The sequence below is a fragment of the Pectinophora gossypiella genome, chromosome Z, assembly GCF_024362695.1.
Source record: "Pectinophora gossypiella chromosome Z, ilPecGoss1.1, whole genome shotgun sequence".
NCBI classification, from domain to species: domain Eukaryota; kingdom Metazoa; phylum Arthropoda; class Insecta; order Lepidoptera; family Gelechiidae; genus Pectinophora; species Pectinophora gossypiella.
Genome location: NC_065433.1, coordinates 24371189 through 24394900, shown reverse-complemented (window position 1 = coordinate 24394900; position 23712 = coordinate 24371189). Strand labels below are relative to the sequence as shown.

Below are 23712 nucleotides of genomic sequence, written 5' to 3'. Positions count from 1 at the left end.
ATTGTCTAAAATTAACATGATCCGTGCTTCGGAAGGCATGTGAAGCCGAAGCCGTTGTCCCGGCTTTCATGTCACGGGCCTTTGGCGGCTGAATTATAACCCTGACACCAGGGTGTTGAGGATGGTAACCCATCTTACAACCCACATGATAGAAGAATTTTTTGTCTACTAAAATAGCATACTAACCACCAGACAAAAATAAAACGAAGACTAAGTATTTAGACTTGTAAATTGATTCCTGTCTGAACGTTTATTGAATTCATAATGACAAGCTCTAGGTACACCTGTAGTTGAGAATTTAGTTATTTTAAGACTACTCGTTTGAAAAGTTCTTTTAAGCTGGTATTATAAAGATTCTTTAAGCATATAAAAGTTGATCTCGTATGCCATTAATGATTGATATTGCAGCTGAGTATTTTGTACAGTCAAGTACCTTACAAAAGCTTAGGGATTTATGTCGACTGTTTCGAAAAAATGTTTAGTTGTCGTGTGTCTGACAAAAAGAAAACAATAAATGTGTCATCATCATCATTTTAAGAGCCACGCTCTTGTCGGTGCAGTATTTCCACGCTACTTTTTTTAGAAAAACATAGGACAGTCGTGGTTTCCCTCTTACCTTCCGCCCCGCAGTACTCTGTCTGACGCAAGTGGGATGGCGCCCAGAGTAGTCTATTACAAAGCCATACTAGGACAAAATCAAAAAAAAAAGAAGAAATGTGTAAGTAGGATAAATATTCGGTCCTTCGGAGGCCGCCGAGGATGGGGTCCTGGGTACCAGTACCGTGTGCCATTATGATAAATAAAGACGGTATTGCTTACAGCTGCTTAGTAAGTTGTGCTCTAACGATTATGTATTATGCTCCAGTTTCCATAGGCCTTGCACTTATAAGTTTTTACTCGCTCAACTTACCTATGCATTCCATTGTCTCACGTAACTGAGGCGTAGGTGGTTACTGTCACTGCATATGTTCGCGGCAGAGGTCTTGTGATAGATTGGTATTTCAGAAACGTTTATTTATCCTAAAAAGTATTTAAAGCTGACTTAAAATTATTTTAAGTCACATTCGGATGCCAAAAGTATGACGTCACAATCTGATAAAAGTTTTTGGAAAAATAATTCGTGTGCCAACACGCTCTAGACTAGACACCCCATCCAAAAATCTCCATCTTACTGTTTGCCGCATAACGCGTAAGTACGAGAAAGACAGACAGGCCACGCTCTCCTCCTTACTCCTTAACGACTTACGGCTATTCAAGACTAAAGTAAGACCCAGAGGGGGTGGTCGGCGCCCGATACGAATTGGTGCGGGGCGGAGTTACCGTTCTTCTATACGTATTTATTGGCCCCGATTCTTGCACGCACCTCCTAATTTTATTTTAAGTTATACCCGTCATTTTCTTATCCGCCGAAAATAAAAGGGACGGATGATTGTCAACAAGTTAATGAATAAACAAATGAATAACCATCCAGACAGTATGCAATCCGTTTGACGTGCTGACTACTGAATTCTGTCGGGTTATTGGCCGATGTAAAATTTTTAGACGGTTGTTTTAGATTTCTGCATTGACGTGTACTCCGTAAATTTTATGCGTGTCGATTACCCGTCCCTTTCTTTTTCAACGGATAAGAAAATGACAGGTATAACTTAAAATAAAATTAGATGCTGGCGTCTGCAGGAATTAGCACCATTATTTATTTTATGCTAAGAGACTATAATCTCCTTTGCGTATCTTGGTTTTTAATATTTGTATTTGGAAGACCGTCTTATATAGATAATCATATTTTATTCTTTCCTTTTTTGATGTGTCGAACAGAGATAGTGTTTTTCGTTTAGTTTTGTTTTGGACATCCTTAGAAAAGGTTAAGTACGGTCTACTCTGAACCGGCGTGCGTGTATGAAGCGATTGATGAATGTGGAGGAAGCAAGAGAAGTGTGTCAGGATCGAAGCAAATGGAATTCTATAGTCTCTGCTTACCCCGGTGGGAAATAGGCGTGAGTTTATGTATGTGTATGTATATATGTTTTGGATATATGAGGTAATACCTGTTCAACTGCCGAATCAGCAGTCACGTTAACAATGATACGGTTTACAAATACGTTTCTGCACAGCATTGTCGGTTTATGAAATAACATCTCAATATTTTGTTGTTTAATTTTGCCCACGAACCATTGGGCTTGTTGGGAATTTAAAGTCAAATTGCTGCAGGCATGAGCGAAGTAACCTTAGTTATAGCAAGTGAACCGACGATGGCTGTATGCGGGCCACTCCTTGGGAGTGGCCGTTTTACTGACAACTTGCGTCCTGTTTTAAATCTCAATTAGTCAATGATCAATGTACACTGCTCTAACATACCTATTAAGTGTAGGTACCTACTTACAGGCCAGGCCTTATTAGCAGTGGCGGCCTTTAATTTTTTATTTGTTTTGGTTTTCCCCGAAGGGTAAGGCAAAGGGAACTATGCCCATACAGCCATGTCTTACATATTTTTTTTCTTGATGACTGATAAAATGATGAAAGGTGATGATGATGAAACCTAAGCCCCCACCCTCGGAGTATACTCCTACTCCGAACCCCAAACGAATTAACTCAAAAGTCCGCATAAACTTTCGAGCCACGAAGCGGCTTCTTGGCACGAAGCGAAAACAGGCAGATATACACCTTGTTCACTGAGTACTCCGATATAATAACACTCGCGAATGTCTTCTAACTTAATGCGATCATTAACCACAAAACACCACTTCGTATTAATTATTTAGATTATTCAATGAAGAAAGCAACTGTCCCGTTCCCGTTTCCCGCCAAAAAGCCTGGCGGCCTTTAAATAGAATTAAATAGGTAAATTTCGTTAACCGTAAACTAATCGAGAAATTTTGTATTTTAAGGGGCTGAGGGGTGCCACTTTGAGGTCTCACATCAGCTCAATATTTTGCTAGGGCTGTGGCGTTCTAGGTTTAATTGTTAAGTGGTGTGCTGGTATTCTAATTAAACGACCACATAAAGTAATAATTGAAAGGTTTATTGTGTGTCACATATTTACATGTTTTACACTTTTAATGTTATTATTAATGTTTTACAAATCACCGTTTTTATTGTATTATTTAAATTAACTTTTTAACACAAGAAAATATTAATTATGCATCCATTTTTGTTGTTAAGAAGGAAGTCTATCTTTGTCTATGACAATACCTTTTTTATAGTAACCAAAACCATACCGCGTGACTTACATTGTAATGGGTTCGAATCCTGGCTCAGGCTCTTAACCACTGAATTCGTTCTGCATACTTTATGTGTTTGAATTCATTTGGATCTTAGATAATTGACTCAAATGGTTTGCAAAATTTGTGCCCGGTTAACGGCAATATATTCGCCCGCTAATTACATGGGTCTTAACACAGTTGGGGAGGAGTCGTGGGTATGACTAAATACACCTCTTTCTACCCCTTAGGATATACAAGCGTTTGTGTGAATTATTTATCTGCAATATAAATATGGGTATTTTTATAGGCTCTGCCCACAAGTGCAGTTACAGTACGATACGCCTGCACGATATTTGCAGATGCCAAGTTATAAGTAGGTATAAGGTTTCATTCGTGAGTTGACTCATTGAGTCAGTAAGCTACAAACAATCCCACGCAAGTTTGTTTAGGTGCTATTTTATACTAGAGATGTTGAAATGATGGCTACTTATATAAAAATAATTAGGTACTTTTAATTACAACGTAGATTGCCCTGAGTTACGTTCAGTACCTACCGAAATGATCGGATTTGGAAAATAAAACTAAGAATGCAAGAAACCAAGCAGTAGAACTTACACCAGTTACACCTGATAATTTTGTCTAGAAACTACAGAACTCACGCGTATATACAGGGTGTTAGTGACATCGTAACGAATATTGAGGGAGATATGTGTCAGTCCATGATTCTGGGTTCATTTATTAAGTGGAATTTTCCGTCGCAAAATTCATGTTTTCACTTGTTCGGGGTGATATCAAGTGGAATTTCCTGTCGGAAAATTCGTGTTTTTTTTTGTATTTTTTTAAATTATTTTCAGATCCATACTCTTCCGACGGAAAATTTCACTTCATATCAACTAAGAATCATGGTCTTAATCATCCCTCAAAGTTTTCGTTACGATATCACTAACGTGTTATAATGTGTACGTAAGTAGTTGTTACCGCCATGTCAGGGGTCGATGGCGGCTTAACAACATCCGTAACACCACATGAATAACATGGCGAGGTGTAGGTACTTAGTTCATCTTGCGATGGATGTACCTCTGAGTACCCCAATTCGTGATCGTGATCTTATGTGGCAAGTAATGGTCAACGACTACAATAATTCATTATGTCTTTTAAGTACTTATACCCCACGGGTGAGCAATTAATGTCAATGGTATGCCAGTTAGTTTACAAAATACCTACTGATCGGTAATTTATTGATATTTGCTGTGTCCATAAATGACCAAAATTATATATAACAACTAATATTAAGCAATATATCTGGATGTTGGAACATGTGGGTCTAATAAAACAACTCCTACGCAGATAGATGTTTATGCAACGAATGGAACCCATAGCTTTGATATTCTGGTGGAAATATTCATAAGTCTTCGTTATGTTACGAAAATGTTGGATGCCAAATGTCATAGGTTGTAGCAATTTTTCAATGTGCAACGTCCATTGTTGGATGCGTAAACACCAACTCTGCACAGCTTTTACTTCCAACTTTGATTAGGGCAACACCACAGATTAGGTAACAGTTACTACGGCAACACTAATCACAGAATTATAACACATGACAAATTGAAATTCAAACATATTTTTATTTCGCAGGCAACATGGCTTCACTTTGATTCGTTATTTTTTACAAAACGGACCTCAGCAGCGTATATTCTTCTTTTCCTAACTTAACCTCGTAAAGCCGAGGTTTCCAGACACAACAGTAAAACAATGGAGTTTGGATTTTAAAAGGACTGTCGGCGTTACGACCATCATATAGCATCACGCTATCCCCGAAGGGCTAGGCAGAGTTGTATAGTATAACACCCATATAAGCTTAGCTTAGCCTGACCCTCAAATGGGCAAAAGGAAAAAAAGTAAACACCCATTCCTAGCCAGCTACGTATTCACTAATTGCAGATGGAATTTATCATGATTTCTTCCAAAGAGAACTCTATTAATTTCTTTCAAAGATTATAACAAAGAAAAGTAGGTACATATAGCTACGTAGGTATAAGAGCCTGACAACATGCTTACAGCTTACATGACTATCACAAAGAATATATTTTTATGTACAACGTAACTCGCCGTTCGGACAGAAGAACGCAACTCGCTTTTAAAACACTTTTTCAAATCTTGTGTTACCTCTCATGTTATAACTGGCACCATTAACGAGCCATACAGCACCAAGCTTCCGACACCTGCTTGGTAAACATGAGCTGATATCAACCTAATCAGTCATTGTAAAGATTTTATGCATATGCAGTGGCATTGTACCGGCGCATTCCTGAGCTAATCTATCGTGTAACTATGCACTTTCACCGCAGTTTCTACACATGGTGAATAATTCAAACATTAAGAATTACGTGTTACTGATTGTCATTAACACACAATTAAGACACCGAACGAGATGAGAATGGGCGTTGCATAAACATTGTTATGTTACGAGTTCGACTGTTTAATATTATGATTTCAGAGCGTTGTTTTTGTAAAGTTGTTTTTTTTTCTGGATAAGTAACTATTTTAAGTGTTGGAAAGAGTTGAAGAAAAGAGAACCATATTGAAGACTATAGAGAACCGGAGAGGAAATATGATTGGCCACATGATACGACACGATTCATTTATAACAAACATTATAGAAAGAAAAATTGAAGGGAAGAGAGGAAGGGGTAGACCTAGGATAACATTTATGAAACAAATAAAAGAGAAGGTGCAGGTCGTGTCGTATCGGGAGGTGAAGGTTTTGGCGGGAAGAAGAGAGGAATGGCGATTACTCCACCGACAAGAGCGCAGCTCTTAAATAGAGAGAGAGATAGAACTATTATAAATTAAACTAGTACGTATAAATACGTAAAAGTACCTAATAAAACATCAGTATCTGAGTGTGATTTTATTTTTAAAAAGCACTTTGTTACATCTTCGCATTAAAAAGTACCAATTATCTTATAACATTCCAGTAGATATCTTGAAGTTTTAATAATTTCTTTCTAGTTAGTTCTTAAATAACCATTATTCGAAAATCAAAACTTATTCAAATAAGGGAAGAGTGAATATACTTCGAGTGGATGAGTAGATATGTTTAGTTTGATTAGATTTCAAGATATTGGATGTAGCGGTATATCTATTGCTTATAAATAAACATTGTTAAGCAATAATTATCTGGTCCATTTATATATATTATTTATACATATATATTCATTGTTAAGAAGATATTTATCAATAAATTAGGCATTACCTTTCATACAAAAACCGTTTAATTTACTAGTATGTAGGTATGTCAAGGAATTCTCACCAAAAGTTTAAAATCGTAATTGCTAATGGGGTAGGCAGAGCCACAAGTAATCAAAGACAACTTGCAGCCACTGTTCTTTCTTTTCACAAGTCCTAAGATAAATATGATTTGCCTTATGGTGACAAGGAATCGTTCCATCTCCCATAACAATTATCCATCAAGTTACAAAAAGTCCAAGATGTATTTTTCTTACTGTCCCCAAAACATGAAAGTTATATTAAACATAACTACCTATGTACATCAAACTACATATCCAAATGTATCAATCAATTTATTAAGTCTTTCATTCATCGTTAAAATGTCAGTATAAACAAACATTCATATTGAAATGAAATTAAGTTTTTCATTACACCCAGATACGTTAGGAATTAATTAGCCATAACTTAATAAGCTACTTGATAACCTAGTCAAATGAGACATTTTTTATGTAACGTCAAAACGAACGTTTTCTTTGGAGTTTGTATAGAAATACTCTCCTGTGACGTTATCAATAAAAGCGGTCAACCGTCGTTCACATTGTTACTTAATTCATAAATGAAATTGGAAAATAAGTGAAAAAGAAAAATGAGATTGATTTTTTATCATTTTAGACTGGCTTCTAGATTAGCATTTTATAATTTTTCATTGACCCAGTCAAATACCATATTCCCTAAAGAATGTCTAATTACTAAATATCGATACGGACCTGCAATTTCTCAAAACCGAAGTTATCCAATTTCATCGTGGAACAATCCAAAGTCATAACTTCACAAAACAAATTTTTAATTGTGTCACCTTTTTTGAAAACACTGTAAACTGTGCGACTGCATACTTTAACACTACAGCGAGTTTTCGCCGTTTACTTTAGATGAAATAGCACATCACTGGTGATTGTCAGATGTTTGTGAGAGGTGAATATTTAAGTTATTATTTTAATATTCAAATGGAATGCCGAAGGTTCCGAAGTAGGCGTGCAGCGATGACGCGGTCTCACGCTATATGAGATTATAAAACCACCTTGTTTGAAGCTTGGAGCCACTAAACACTTTATATCACCGAATTCGAATGACAGTTCCTCGCGTCAATTTCTGAAAGGCGATTCAGGTTCTCAATTCGGTAGCGTATACCTCATTAAACATGTGTATGGCGCGTATGGCACTCGGTACTGCTATTCAAATGGTTCATGTTTATCAAGAGGTTAGCGGACTGTAGCGGGAAGCGGAGAAGTGGATCGGTGACGAGGCAAGTATTGACCAAACATCGACAGAAAGTTCTCAACCTTGATTACTTAAAACACACGTGCGGCCAAGTGCACACAGGAGTAAACTATCTAGCCGAATTTGGGGACCCCTGGCTAATTCCCTACAATACTGGAATGTTGGTTTTAATTTTATTTACTTCATCATCACTAATCTAACAGCCACGCTCTTGTCGGTGTAGCATTCTCCATGCTACTTTTTTAGGTAAAAATAGGGCAGTGGTTTCCTTCTCTTGCCTTCCGGCCAATAAATTTACTTAAATGTTTGTATTTATTTTATTTTGTGCAATAATTTATCATAAGCTTCTCGTCGAAAATGACGCGTTGTTATGACTTATGTATGACTATGCCTAAGCCAATTAAGAATGTCTAACCCAATAGAGCTTAGATGCGTTCGTTTAATTTACATTTTATATTAGGTGTCTTCGTTCAAGAAGAGCAGAGAATTTAACTTCTTTGGTTATATCAGGCCTCATAAATCATTTCCAGATGATTATATTATTATGTAAAATATGTAATATGGGTAGAAAAAGTGAAATACTTATTTAAAAGTAAAGAACTACTAATACGCTGCTAAATATATTAGACTCTAATAATTAGAAGCACAAAATGAAACTCGACCACCACAACCACAAATGGTTTAGAAATATTTAGAATAAGAGAAGCATAATATTCATAACGGCGGCGACAGTAACGGTCATAGTTAGGTAATCGTTGCGTAACTTTCGATCTTACCGACATCTCACAGAATAGAGAAAACTCACGCCTGTGATCCCAAGGGTGGGCAGAGCCACAAGTTACCACAAGAGACCATGCAGCATTGTTGGTATTGAAGTCTCATGCAATTTATATTGTAAGAATATTTTACCTATTTACAATAAATTAATTAGGAAGAACAAAGGGCAAGCCCGCGGCTCGCTATTAGTCTTTGTCAAAGTACGTATTCGATCATTTGCACAGATACGCCGAAGCACCATATCGAATTCCAGCCATTTCACAAAGTCACGGCTTCACAGTAAACGGTATGTGACCACATTATTATTCAGTCCACATTGCCGTGCCAATACCAACACAACATCCCACCACATGCAGCCAGCGACTACTATTTAGCTCCTAACGCGAGGTACCAAGGTCTACAACACAATAAAAAGTATTTCACCAATATTGTACATGGTTTGGTGACAGTTACAATGGACATTCTATTCTGTACAAGATAACCTACACAGGTATCTGCGGTCAGTTAGGCGGTTATCACACGATGCGGTCGCTGTTAGTCGATTTTTGTAGTAACGCACTGCGTTCTCTTAGAATCGATTTATGTAAGTCAATACTACCTTGTCGACCGCGTCGTGTGACAACAGCCTTAAGGTCGTCATAAAGCTTTACTAAGTTGATATTTGTTTGTGTGGGTTAGTAACTTTACGATAAAAGATCGCATAGCGTTATGACGCCATGAGACGCCTGTCGATGCGTTTATCAAATACCAGAATGGGAAGCTTACATAAAACGCATTCAAGACGCGTATGAGGATTAAGTGGGTAATAAAATAAGGCTATTATGTGAGTGATTAGTAACTTGTAACACTAGGTAAATGTACTCATGTGTTGTTAGATTATACTGCAATATTTGACAATGCTTTGTGGATATATAGAAAAGTCAACTGCCAATAGTACTATTATAGTCTTGTGTGTAATAAACATAATAACGAATATTTGAAAATTTGGTAAATAAAAATATATTTTGTATAAATAGAGTTTTATTTTAATTATCAACATCTTTATTTTTCCTTTTCTTCTTTTTCTTCGGCACATGAATTTCTTCCTCAACTACAATTTCATTAAATTCTTGTTTTTCTTCTGGTATACCTTTTTTCTTTCTTTTTTTAGGGCCTTCATTGTCAGTGTTTTCAGACACATTTTGAGCAGTATTATTGGATGTGATCTCATTACTGTCTTGATCAGAATCATTTTTCTTCTTTTTAGACCCTTTCTTCTTCTTTCGAGGTTGTTCAGGAATATCAGTCAGTAACTCATGGTTGTGGTCATTCACAACATCTCCATTTGAATCAACCTCATTACAGTGTTCAACTGATTCAACATTCTTGTTTTTAGACTTCTTTTTCTTCTTAGATAATTGTTGGCAAACTTCTGAAACATGCTGGTACTCATTGTTGACATCACCTTCTATTTCATTACTTTGTTTTACACCATTATTTTTCTCTTTAGACTTTTTCTTTTTCTTACTTTTCTGAGAAACTTCTGTAATTTCGTCACATGCCTCATTTTCTTTTTCAATCTCATTATTTTCTTTTGAGCCATAAAAAGAGAAACCTTGAAATCCGAATCCTTGGTCAGTGTGTTTTGTCACTGTATCATCATCACTCCCTTGAGAGAATCCTTTAAAACTGTAGTCTGCATCATTGCTTACTTCATTATGACTATTCAGGCAAGAAACATTAGCTTTGTTTTTAAAAGCTGCTAACTTACTTTTAAAGTAATCCTCCATGCTGCCCTTCTCTGTAAACACCTGTTCAGTTGCTTTTAAATCTTCAATTTGTACTTCTTCGTCTTTCTTTTCTTCGCCCTTCAAACTTTTCTTGCCAAATATGTTAGCTAGATCTTTTTCGCTGTAGCGTGCAATATCTTTCCCTCGAGTAAACTTGTGATAGTGAATTCGGGCTTTGCTTTTCTTTGATTTGACTTCTAGAGAAATGCCGCTATGAAGTTGTTCTTCTTTGTCATTACCTGTGAAATAAAGACAATTGACACTTCAATAAAATAGGAGTGCTTATTTACTATTATGTATATTATTTTACTAGACTCACACTTGAATACATGACTATGAATGAAAATGTGGAACATTCGAAAAGAAAACAATGTATAACATTCCACAATTAAACTATACATGTCCCACTGTTCGGTACAGGTCTTCTAATCTAGAGGTAGAATGGAGAATGTAACGTATGTAAATATTATAAGATTCAGAAAACTAGGGGAGTTAAAAAGGCTACATCAAAGCAATTTGATGCACAAATGTCAAATTGCAATATTGCTTTTTTAGATGACTTGCTTCAATGTGGCCTTTTTAACCCCCCAGATGACAAATAAATGATTTTCTTACCTTAATGTTAGTTGCAAAAGTTAGTAATAATAATAGTGACGCAAAGCAGAACTGAAACCACTAATATTTATGCATGAAACCAATGTTTGTTTAGGTTAGTGAAGCGCATTTTAATTAACCTTCGCCACGTTACTGTAGATATTATTACAATAATTATGAGATAAATATAATACTTTTGTCAATAAAAGTAATATTCTACAACACTACAACGCCATGTCAACCTTTCATGAGAAGTAATTGTAATGAGTACTTACCATTGGATAAATTCGCCAACAACGCATTAAAATCGTCTTCATGCTTGGTCCATTGGTCGTTCCTGTCTTCAAAGCCTAGGCCTTTGTCGTCATTCTTGTATCTTGCCACTACATGTTCCACTATTCCGTTCTCCTTAGCGCCTAACCCCTTTCCTTCGCTCCATCCCATTTTCTCAAGCATACGCTGGCCAAATTTACTGCTGTCATTGCTCCACGCATTATTCTTAGCACGCAAATTAATAACTTTCTGTTTACGACGTGGACCCGCTAACATAGACATGTTTTATTTTATAAAATAACACGAGCCCATATACATCGGGCACGTGTTTGTTAGTTGGTTGTCAAAATGGACGACGTCAGTGTTGCCAACTTTATTTTCACCAGCCCACCAAATGCGGCCGTGCAAACCACCAGAAACCACTAAAACTGAGCGGTCTCTCGAACCACCAGAATTTCACTAGATAAAATACATACATACATAAACTCACGCCTACTTCCCACCGGGGTAAGCAGAGACTATAGAATCACTAGACAACCCAAAGCCGAATCAGTGCAATCAGATCGTGGGATGTTTTTCCCCCTCTTTAGCGCCGCGTCGTAGGTAAAGACGTGCTAGAGACAGGGTAAATTATTCAATTATTATTAATAATGATTCCTTAATAATATACCATATAATTTGCACTTAGCAACTGGATCACCAGTGCTTTCGACTATTTGCAACCAATCCCTTAAAACTGGGTCACGTAACCAACAATCACGAAACTTTTGGGTGTACTGTGGCTTAGGCATCTTGATCTTACTCAATCTGAAACTTATTGTATGTATTATGTACTAATAAATAAACTATATTGGTTCTTTCGCTCAAGTAACTCATAAACCATATTCGGTTGTGTTAGTGGTTAAATTCGTCACTTACCGCTAACTGGAAGGACTCTAATCCACTAAAAAATCCACTAGCCACTAAAACTAATATTTTTTCGCCGAACCACATGTCTAAACCACCAGATCTAGTGGAAAATCCACTAAGTTGGCAACACTGGACGACGTAAAGGCAGGCTAACCACAATCGCAGCGATATATGGGAGTGAAGTTCGTGCAGTAGCGGAGCCACGTGATTGGCTCAGCCAATGTCAGTAATATTGGTAGCATTGACGTTACAAAACCCGCGTCGAGTTTGAATATCTGTTCCGTTTTACGTAAAGATATGTTACTTTGAGTTAGTAAAGATTTATTTATTATAATATAAAAAAAAATGATTTTTTATCATTTATTTGAATAGGTATACAGGATCTACCAGACTATTTAAAGTAAGTATGCTTATATAAAATCACCTAATATAAAGTTTGATACGCCTGCCGGCTGTACAATGAATCATCGTAACGCCAAAAACTGGTCATGCAAGTTACAATCTATCCAATCCAATCGTTTCTGAGATAAAGGTGCGTCAGGATCAAGTTACAAATGATAACTTTGTAATACAACTCGTCTGGCTCTGACGACGCCCACTTTTGAATAACATTTTATCAATTTACCAATGCGGGCGTAAAACTATTATAATATCGAACATTCATTATATTTCCCGTAATGCTTCTACGTAAAATTATAGCTTTTTTGTAGTTATAGGCAGTATAGTTCGGTTTATCATCGGTATATAAATAAAAAAAGAGATTTGAATGTATTGAAAGCAATCAATAATCTCTTTGTTTAAAATATTTAAAGCAGAGCATACGGATACGGTTGTTACGTCACGATTTTGATGGCGCGTGATGGATGCTGCGATTGTTTTTTTCCCATCGTGAACCCGGTCGTGCTGTGAATTCGAAACAGTGAAGGCCAATGGGGAATGACCAGCTGTAATGAGGGGTTCAAACAAAGGCACAACAATGTTTATCTTTAGACTAAATTATCAACCCGAAATTGCTGGCCTTAAAAACATACGTAATTCACGCTCATGATTTCTTTCGGGGTAGGCGATACTTCGCTTCAGGCGGAAGGGCGGAACGCGGGATTCTTTTTTACAGGAGCACTTTATGCGTCTGACGCCTACGTTGACGGGGTCGGTCATCGACTTTTACACGAGGGGAGAGGTTAGGAAAAGTTATGGAAGACAAATTTTTGTCATCTTTTCTTTCTAGGAATTACATTACATGTGTGTTTATACCTGTTCTAGTGAATTGTTATAAAACTAAAGTTATTCAATCGTAACACAATCCATCACGCTATTTCATTCCGGATTGTTGGAGAACGTTACATGCGGGCTGGCTATCTGAAATCTAACATCTTCTAATAAAAGAAAACTGCATCGCGTTGGCATTGATTCATAATTATTTTCTATTGAAAGTAAAGATCAAAGTCGCGAGCAAGCAACATCGGATTAATGGTCGTTTGTTACGAAATTAATTGGTTTTATTTAAGTACTTATTCATTTTGGTGGGATGGTCCAAACCGTGGTAGGCCAGTTGGTAGAACGCTTGCCTCTGCACTTTGAGGTCGCAGGTTCGAATCTAGGTTCAGCTGCTTGTCTTCCCAGGCTTGTCGTAATACCCGACAGCGGGACTCGTGTCATTTTTAACACGGTGGTGTTATGTTATGGGCGATAGGCTCATGCCTTGTAAAGCTTGTCACCATAAGGTTCATTATACCCATCTTTAGACTTCATATCAACAGTGGCTGCAAGTTGCCTTTGATTACTTCCGGCTCTGCCTACCCCATTAAAGATTACAGGCGGGAGTTTATGAAGGACATAATACAGTCAAAGTAAAGGTAAGGTCACTTTAGGCCAAGCTAAAGTCGTTCGGATAGATTATATTACTTGGTCCTCATCAGGGTGCGAGACCAAAGACCGGTTTGCAGGAAAGTAAAAGTCGGTTTTTAAATTTGGTAGGTTTATGAAAATAATATTACGTATTTATAGCCAACATCACACAAATATACCTAGTAAGTATAATGTGTGTGCTTTTGAATTGTAAAAAAATAAAACTCTAGTCCGTGGTCTAGTGGTTAGAGCATTAAGCTCACGATCTGAAGGTCCGGGTTCGATTACCGATGGGGACATTGTCGGAATCACTTTGTGAGACTGTCCTGTTTGGTAAGGACTTTGCAGGCTTACATCACCTGATCGTCCGAAAAATTAAGATGATTCCGTGCTTCGGAGGCCACGTTAAGCCGTTGCTTTACCATCTTTTTTATTTTATGTGTTCTCGCAAATAAATTGATTTGTTTTGGTCCCGGCTATTAGCTGTAAAAACACCTCCACCAACTCGCAATGGAGCAGCGTGGTGGAGTATGCTCCATACCACCACAGAATGATAGAGGGGGGCTTGTGCCCAGTAGTGGGACGTATATAGGCTGTTTATGTTACTTATGTTATGTTTGTTGAGGAGTTTGTTGCGTCACTTCTCACATAACAACATTACATAACATAACAGAGCATCACCGACCCATTCCCCGCCAGCTACGTTTAAGTTCCATCACTTTTTCATCTGAGCCGTAACACGTTTCGTTTAGTAGGTCATCACTACTCATCACTTAAGTACATACATACATAAACAGCCTATATACGTCCCACTGCTGGGCACAGGCCTTCCCTCAATCAACCGGAGGGAATATGGAGCATACTCCACCACGCTGCTCCAATGCGGGTTGGCGGAGGTGTTTTTACGGCTAATAGCCGGGACCAACGGCTTAACGTGCCCTCCGAAGCACGGAATCATCTTACTTTTTCGGACAATCAGGTGATTCAAACCTGAAAAGTCCTTACCAAACAAAGGACAGTCTCACAAAGTGATTTCGACAATATCCCCATCGGGAATCGAACCCGGACCTCCAGACACGCAAACCATCACACCACTCCATCCATCCTCCATCACTTAAGTAAACTATAAATATTTTTTGACTTTCAATAAAAATGTTCTTTGATGATGCTACTTTTATATCCTTTGATACTGACAATAAAAATGTATATATTTTTATTATCCATCCATCACAGTTTTCTTATGAATTACGATTTTACTCGTCCTTAAACAAGATCTAGAAGACTTAAAGGCTGAAAATAGACCATGAGATTAAAAAAGTTTTCTCATAAGACACCTCGAGAGGGCTTCCTTAAATGGACAGTTGGATTCCATTGAGCATCCAGTAGCGACGTGGCGTTACCTGACCAACCGGTCATTAAAGAAAGCTAGCCAGTACAGCGCTCCCGAGAAAACAAGTGTCGTTACTTAGTAACTGAATAATGCACATACCTTCTGTGCTTAAAAACTTGATGAAATCCCTCGCAAAGACTACGATATTCTGACTTTATTACATAGACATACTCGTAACATAAGCTCGCATATTCCGCCAATTAGGCATCCTCAGGCCTGTTGTATAAATGTTGTACCGGATGAGAGTCCTCCGCGCCCATCATATTTCCAGCCAAGTAGTTAATATTACTTATAGCATATACATATTTTATGCAAAAAATCTACAATACGACGGGATTGACATATATTCTTCTAGAATAAAAAAATATAACAAAAGCTTACGACTATATCTCAATTGAGTCAGAGGTACATCCATCGCAAGGTGAATATAATTATGTACCACACCTCACCGAGCTTTCTGTTAGACCAATGTAATAGGTTGTGAGGCGTATCGTAGTCTATAATGGTCGTGCCAACTGCGAAACTGCACTTGAGACAAACTAATTAAAATGAAGATTAAAAAAATGTAATCAGAAAAAAAAACTTCCTACTTTTGATACGAAGTCGAAGAATGGATTATGATATGATGAACCGTTCGGTGACAGGTGATCCAGCCCAACGCCTATGAATGGTCCCTCTTATTAGAATTAACAATCATTTTGTTGGGTATTATGATATTATGTAGGTAGCTACATAATTATATTATGCTCGGATCCGCTCCCAGGTCAGCGAAGACTTAGACTTACTTATTACATTTTAATTAGGTAAGCATCTACTTCTAGGTTTACGTGAAACGCGGTTTCCAGAATGTATCTATTCCCAGTTTGCAATAGGCTCGCCTCTTACATGGGAGTTAACAATATCAGGCTTCAGGAATAGGTACTTTATGCACCTACTTCCTCGCGCTACAGAAAACTCACTTGAAAGTGTTTGCAAGAGTTATAAAGTAAATATGTTTCATTTACTCAGGAAAATACGTACACATTACTCTGTAGTAAGTAGACAGATAATGCTGCAAACTGCTCAACCGGACCATTTCCTCCCACTTATTTATTATTTAATCGGAGGAAAACGTTGATTAGAGTAGCGCGCTAGCTTTAATATAGGCTGTAATGTATTTAAGTACTTTTTATTAATTACGATCATCATCTCCCTAGCATTTCCTCTTTTCGCGGTGTCCGCTTACCTAACCTGAAGATTTGACAAGTCTAGTTTTTAGAAGCGACTGCCTGCAAAAGGGAAAACTAGATATTTAAAGGTTACGTATGTCACTATACCTACCTCCGAAAAAAATCGCGGGATATGTATTCCCTTATGATGTTTTCCGAGCACATAAAAATCATTGATCCAAATATGAATTTGAAACAATTTCGAAATTCATTGGTTCAGGTCGGATTGGAACCTGCGACCTCACAATGAAAGTCAAATAAAAAATAATTGTTTACCTAGGAAGAAAATCACTTAAGACAAAATATGTACAGACCACTGTGAGCGCAACTCGCGAGTTTTAGTATGCGCATGCGCATCAGTGAGGAGAGAGAGAGCAGCCATTTGCCGGCCACTGGCTGAATGTTTTATGGTAGGTAAGTGAAAACGCGCGAAAAGATCGCGTGTAAAAAGTTAACAGTTTGACAGCTGCAATTTATGGAGGGAAATAGTCTGTGACTAATTTCGGACGATCAGTTATCAAACATTTTACCGAGGCAAAAGGAAAGAAATGTCAAATGCGCAAAAAAAATATTAAGTAAGTAATGTACAAAAGTTGCTATAAGCATATTCGCTCGTTATTATAATTTGCAGAGGATCGGAAGAATCAAATGTACCTAAGTAGGTAAGTATATCGATTTTATTGAAATAAAATAATATTGTGTTCTTTCGTAACTTTTTATGATCGTGAAAGTTTCCTCTGATGTAATTTTCGCGCCAACTGCCGACTAAAATGTTGAGTCAAGTTAGCCAACGGGGTTATTTTGCATCTCAGTTATTTTGAGAAGACGGGAAGTAGTTCAGACGACCCATTTACAGTTAGATTATGCTTTCTATATTTAGGTTAAGAAATGATTGGCTAGTTACTTACCTACTAGTTACATGCATACCTACTTGCAGTAGCCTAGCAACTATTTGTAAGTTTCCTAAGGCGCCGCTCAATCAACGACCTTCGGAATCAAATACTTAGAGGCTACCAGTGAATATTTTCATTTTTTCGCATTCAATCTTCGGGAGCGAGTTTGCAGCTACCGATTGCCGATTAAAAAGTTTAGGATTAATCTCAGAGCACCGGAAGACAATATAATTAGCAATAGCAACTTTATTTGTGTCAACACAAAAATATCCTAGAATCCATTGTCTTTTTGCATTGACAATGACGTTGCTAATATTGACTTCCGGTGCTCTGAGAAATCTGAGATTCGCCCTTTATTATTTAAACTGGAGTCCGTTAGTCGATACTGGGTCTAAACCTATACAAATTCTTCTTTCATTTAACAAAGTAATTGACATACTTACAAATATAATTAATGGTCTTTTAAAAAAACATAAATGACTTCGTTTAGACTAACTTTTTGGGTTTAAGTTTCGTGTTAGAAAAGGTTGAATTGCTCAGCGTGGTCAAATTCCAAGCAGGGCACAATGACCACGTTACAGCTCGCCATGACTCACTCTCTAGATATGTTTAGGTACCTATACTTAGGTAGACGGTAAAGCGTAAGTAATCAAACCCTTCGCAGATTGGCTTTCTCTCGTATTTATAGCATTTTACAACACCTTACTTCGCCAACCTGCCTGTATATGTATGCAGTTGTATTGCCAAGTTTGCCTTTGACCAGTTATAACTATGAGAAGAACCACTTCTTGTTGGGCCTGAATATTGAATATCGTTGCAAAAATAGTATTTATGATTTCATTATTAAGTTAAATTAACACGTTCGCTTGGCGTTTTAATTAAATTCATTCATCGAAGGTTATTATTTTTGAGAACAATGGTGTCGTCGTCCATTTACTGGATCATTTACATAATGGAACGGAAATGTGAGTGTAAAAAGGATCTGGAAAGTCGTTTAACGTGGGAACCCCGAATATGACTCACTCCCTCCGTTTCCCTGCATTTTTGCCAAACTATATCTTTTCACAAATAGCTAACTTTAGCGAAACTGTTAAGTTAAACAAGATCATGATATGTCATATGTCATTATTCTGAAATAAAGACGTATGAAGACCAACAGGGATGGTAATTAAGGAAGGTAACTGTATACATCGGAGGCTGAACGCGCAGTGCTCCAGGCTGAGAAAAATAATGATAAAAAACTAAATTATTGGCGACCCAACCGCTTTGCCGTCGACAGCTGCGAATTGGCGCGAAACAGGTTTTTGGCGGGAACAGTGACGTCAACCAGACATGTGCCTGCCGATTTTGGATGTGGCCGAGGCAAAAAATAAAGTCTCTTTCATCTTTGAGGTCCATTCGATTTTACGGCTGCTTATTGTTATACTTGCTTTGTCTGGCTATATTGTTATTAAACGTACAGGTGATATTATAAGTAATGCTGTTTTTTGTGAAAGTAACACAGGCTAGATAAGAAATAGTAAGTAACATCGTGAGTAGGTAGGTGCTTTAATATTATAGTTAAGTTTAGGTAGAAATAAACGTTTTATTAAGATGATCTTTGGCAATAAATTGTGAGGTAGGAATGTAATTAACATAACTCGTCATATAATTTTAAACTGCAGTATGATCTTCTTGGTAATGAAATAAATATTATTATTATTATATACATTTTCAATTTAGCTAAGAATGTTTGAACAATTTTACAATTATTTGCTTCGAACATGAAACTTTGCGCTTAAAACATACATTAGGTTGGTACTTTTCTATAGACCTACCTACTAAGTATTTCGTATTTTATTCGATGTGATTTGCTTAGTCTTATAATAACACTTAATTACCTATTGATTATTTATGTATTCTGGTGAAGTTACAGAATTAAATTGATTATAAACTAAAGTATTTAGGTAGGCGAGTCATTGCACTTATTCATAGGTATGCAAACGGCAAACGTGTTTTGCCTCATTGATAGGTATGGACGGCGGAGCTTACCTGCGAGTCACTTCGGACGTGGTTCAAATTATTCACCACTAATCCGTTGTCTGATGCCATCGGATCCATTTTTGTAAAATCATCATCTACTCGAAGTTCAAAAGAAACGTTATATTTACACGTTTAAGTTCAACACTTCACAGTTCACAGGACTATTTAAACTTTAATCCATTCCGTAATGAAAGTCTCCGAGACTAGAGTTGTAACCACAAATATAATATCACATCTCGACACACACACAGAATAAACAAGGTACACAGGCGCCTGACCCTCCTGAGTACGGCTTCACTGACTTACTTTAAACAAACGAGTAACTCGTACGCCACCGAGGCTTGAATCGATAAACCGCAGTAATGTCATTATGATTATGAACCACAAAAGTTTTCTCATAAATCAAAAGAGGCTGTATGTTACAAGTTGGTACAGCGCAACGTCTGGCCGATCCTGAGGACGCCAGGCGGCGAAAAGTTAACCGTGCGTGATTTCTGGGCGCCTTCAAAACCAAATGGTCATATAAGCTATCAATCTTTGCATACCAGAGTGGTTCAATGAAACAGAGAATCTTGTTTGGGTACAAGCCGCTGCGTGAGTGAAAGGGACGACGTTCGACGCAGGTACTCCGTCCCGAAGTGGGCGAACAGTATCTACAGGTTTTGCTCTCCCACTACAAGGAGACACGGCGCGGACTTGGAGCCTCGAAGCTTGAAAGTTGTAGTTGAAAAACAAAACAAGCCTGCACAATCACACGATCGCTCTTAACCGCCGGACATTTTTTACGTTCTAATCTTTTAGCGTGCACGTTTTAGTACAACGCAAACGACTTACAAATTGATAGCTTCCCTTGTTAGATATTTATTACCTATTTACGTTTTAGAGCTTGTAGGTACACCAGAATTCGTTAATATATAATGTGAAATACTAATTGTTCTATGTTATAAGGTATTATACATTATATCACATGATGAGTGGATTATTACAGAGACGGGCTTTCGATTCGACCGATAAGTCGAACCGGTCCCAATGCATCTCTGGTGAAGGCCGCGAGAGCTAACCTCTACACGGGACACTCCTGCGCAGGGACCCACGCACACAGCCACCACCGGCTAGTAAATACACACAATAACCCGTAAGCACGCCGTCAGTCCAACGCACACTAACTTGACTCGGGGATTATTCTTACCTGGTCTATGTGCTCCTATCGTAATTGGCGTTTTTTCATAAGATGCTATTCTATAAATACAAAGCGCGTCCTACGTTGTTATATGCTAGACGAGTTTTTTAACATTACAGGGAGACAGATATTCGTTAAAAAGCTACGCAAAGAGCTTTAAGTCCTTAAAGCATTGGCAACCGTTAATTTGAAAATGCAAAGACAAATGAGTTGTCAAAAGCGAAAAAATAAGACAAAAGGAAAACAAGATATCATCAACATGACATGAACCGGCAAGAACTCCTGTTTATTATAACAGTATCAGCTTTCTTTTCTTGCATAGCAACTGTTCTGGACAATAGCGGCGCAGGACGTCGTTGGCCCTAGTAATGGATTTTTAATCAATAACCCGCACATCCACTTAGTAAGCATTATTTCCTACTTAAGTACGATTTTTATCTACACTTTGATAACCTCACATGTTAGGTAACTATTTGATGTGTAGTCGATTACTTCCAGAGCATGAAAAATGTCTGACCAGAAAGTCATCGGCGAAACGAAACACAGCTACAATATGGTGATTCCAAGTACCAAGAAGGAAGTGGAGCATCTGCCGAAATCATACTCTACTAATTAGGACTATGGACCAAACGCATTCTAGTCCGATTACTATCAACAACAGCTTAAAGGCAGTAGATCAACTGGTCAAGTCATATTCCACAAATTAAGTACATGGGTCCAAACGCGTTATATTTCGTTCAATTAACAACAATGGCTTAAAATTCTCTGGGTGTAAACGATTGTCCTATTAAAATACGCACCATGGATAGCGGACCTAAGCCGACGCGCCTGTGGCATCTAACTGGGAAAAAACATTTTAATAGAATGATAAACGATCTCATAGCATGCCGGCCTCCATTCAACCAAAGGGGGAAGTACCAACAACTTCTTTTGTACATGATATGTCTCTCATCTGCAATCGGCGTTAGCTACGCGTTTGGAAGATTCCAACCCCAGAAGTACTGGAACTATTTCATGGAACCGGTTCCATACTGTCCCCCGCCGCCGCCTCCACCGCCGCCCAAAACATGTCCCCGAACACCGATAGCTCCACCGCCCTGTCCTTGCGAAAAACCCAAAGAAAAGGACAAATGCAAAACTTCACCAGTGGTGAAGAGAAGTGAACTGAAAAAGCAAAGAGAAAAAGCTGAAAAAGAACGGAAGAAATGCGATTCCATATATCCTCCAGCTAAGAAAGATGACAAATGTCAAGGTCAATCCAAGTAATAAATATGAAGCCAAATCGAAATTTATTCTTCAAGTAAAATTTTGTTACGACTATTTTGTTAAGGTTAATGTTTTTTGAAATAAAAACCATTTTTAAATACACATAATTGTTTAAGTACTAGGTAGAATTTTTTTATTGATAACTCAAACAATATATTAAACAATATAAATTGGTGCTTTGGACATGTATTGCAACTTGGTCACTCATTCCTGATGCGCTTAAGGACAATTCTTATTTACTGTCAATAACTACGGCATGGCTACTAAGGCATATCTCAGATGCAACATAGCCCCATAGCTTTAGAGCTTTTAGAACCGTATAGTTTGGAAATTGGTAGGAGATACGTCCACCGTCACTTCACAACCAACTGGAATTAGATACCTACACTAACTAGATGGCTGGGTCTTACTGAAAGGTAAGGTTTGTGCCTCGTTTGTTTTGTTCAGAATAATATCATGGAGCAAATGTATAAAGCAGCTGCAGTGATAGTGGCGGTTGTAGCCGCGTATTATTACTACATCACCAAGTAGGCACATATTACTTTAACATCACCTTCGCCGTCAGACAGGTATTCAACTTAATTCAATCAAAGACAAATTCCTTGTTTCTGCACCAATACAAATGTCACCAGTCAAGAATGTCGTAATGACATGAAGAAAAAGACGAAAGAATTCATTTACATAACTATTTCTCCTATTCTCTATTTACTTGAGTATAATTTATATATTGTTATGTATTTAAAATTAACAAGCACAGTGGATTGAAATGGACAGAAGTGCACAATTAAAGTTTGTAATATTAGTAGTATCCATGTCGTCGTGCATGGCCTATTCCTACGGTATGTTCACATTGCCATCAATTCGGAAAACGGAGCCGACAACAACGTCAGCGAAAGATCACAGAAATGATGGTGGAACGCGGCAAATCCTCAGCAAAGCGCACATACAGGCTTTTAAGGAATGATGAATGAATGCCAGACCGTCGAGGAATTATTTCAGTTTGATTAGCTAAGTGTTTCTTATGAATTACAACGTGTTATGTTTCTTATAAACACGAGGTAGACACGGAGCCCAGTAATATACTGAACCAGCTGTTTGTTATCTTAAATGTTTAGTTACTTTTTATGAACTGTTTTACATACCTACAGCAATAAATTAATTCTGCTATTGTTTTAGTCAATTTTAGATTTGTTTTTATCCCATTATATGTAGAGAAGGTTCTAGTAATATTCAAAGTTTATCTATACTTTATTCATTGTGGAGTTGCATTTCATATTTAGATTGGTACCTACTACCTACTGTAAGGTGATGAAATGAAATCTTAGAATGAAATATATCCTTGTGTGGGATTGGACAGTTTCTGGATTCGTCATGCACAACTGTTCATTATCTTTCCGTCAATCCGGCAATCCGTCGAATCCAAGAATTTGCACAATCCGCTAATCTGCCGAATCCAGAATCTGTCCAATCCCGAATCAGGCCAGTCCTGCATAAGGGAAATATATTAGGGTAGGTAGGTGTATACTTTATCTTCAAAACCTGTAACTTTGCTTTTTAACACTTTTTATAATAAGATGGTGCTTTTCAAAGATATAACAATTAGTTTTATGCCTTTATTAAGGGTACTTTTTTTAGATGTTTCTAAAAGATTATTAAATGGAGCACTTTTTAGAAATACTTTCAGGGTCCATGACGATCTCATGTGTTTATTATTCTTCGGCGAAATTTTAACAAGTGTAACAATTTTGGTCGAATTCTCACTTTGACTTCCAATAACTTTTTTTTATCCTGGATTTGACTGTTTTTCTTTTTTCACCTAGCGGTAATTCTTAGGCATAGTTATAAAGTAAAATAAAAGAATTATTAAGAAAGGG

General features: G+C 37.4%; 2 protein-coding genes across 9 annotated transcripts in view; both read right to left on the bottom strand.

Annotated features, from left to right (window-relative positions):
* The window catches only part of LOC126380281 (tight junction protein ZO-1-like), a 134795-nt gene that overhangs the window by 40221 nt on the left and 70862 nt on the right, over window positions 1–23712 (bottom strand). Inside the window, exon 1 of one of the 8 annotated variants that reach the window (XM_050029566.1) lies at window positions 19402–19979. The exons of 6 other annotated variants lie outside the window; for them this stretch is intronic. In XM_050029566.1, the coding sequence (XP_049885523.1) occupies window positions 19402–19470 (69 nt within the window). In that variant the 5' untranslated portion in view covers window positions 19471–19979. Of the gene's footprint in view, window positions 1–7198; window positions 7421–19401; window positions 19980–23712 lie in introns of those variants that run through there. One more of the 8 variants, XM_050029567.1, reaches the window with a different exon arrangement.
* Window positions 9489–11475, bottom strand: LOC126380347 (PIN2/TERF1-interacting telomerase inhibitor 1-like). The gene is made up of 2 exons (XM_050029716.1): window positions 11125–11475; window positions 9489–10494 (listed from the first exon to the last, which is right to left on the bottom strand). The coding sequence occupies exons 1-2, from the start codon at window positions 11402–11404 to the stop codon at window positions 9512–9514; spliced, it is 1263 nt and encodes a 420-aa protein (XP_049885673.1). The 5' UTR covers window positions 11405–11475; the 3' UTR covers window positions 9489–9511.

Coding starts and splice junctions, on each gene's coding strand:
- LOC126380347 (XM_050029716.1), bottom strand. CDS start 11,404: ATGTCTATGTTAGCGGGTCCACGTCGTAAACAGAAAGTTATTAATTTG. Junction 10,495..11,124: donor GTTGGCGAATTTATCCAATG/GTAAGTACTCAT, acceptor TTTATTTCACAG/GTAATGACAAAGAAGAACAA.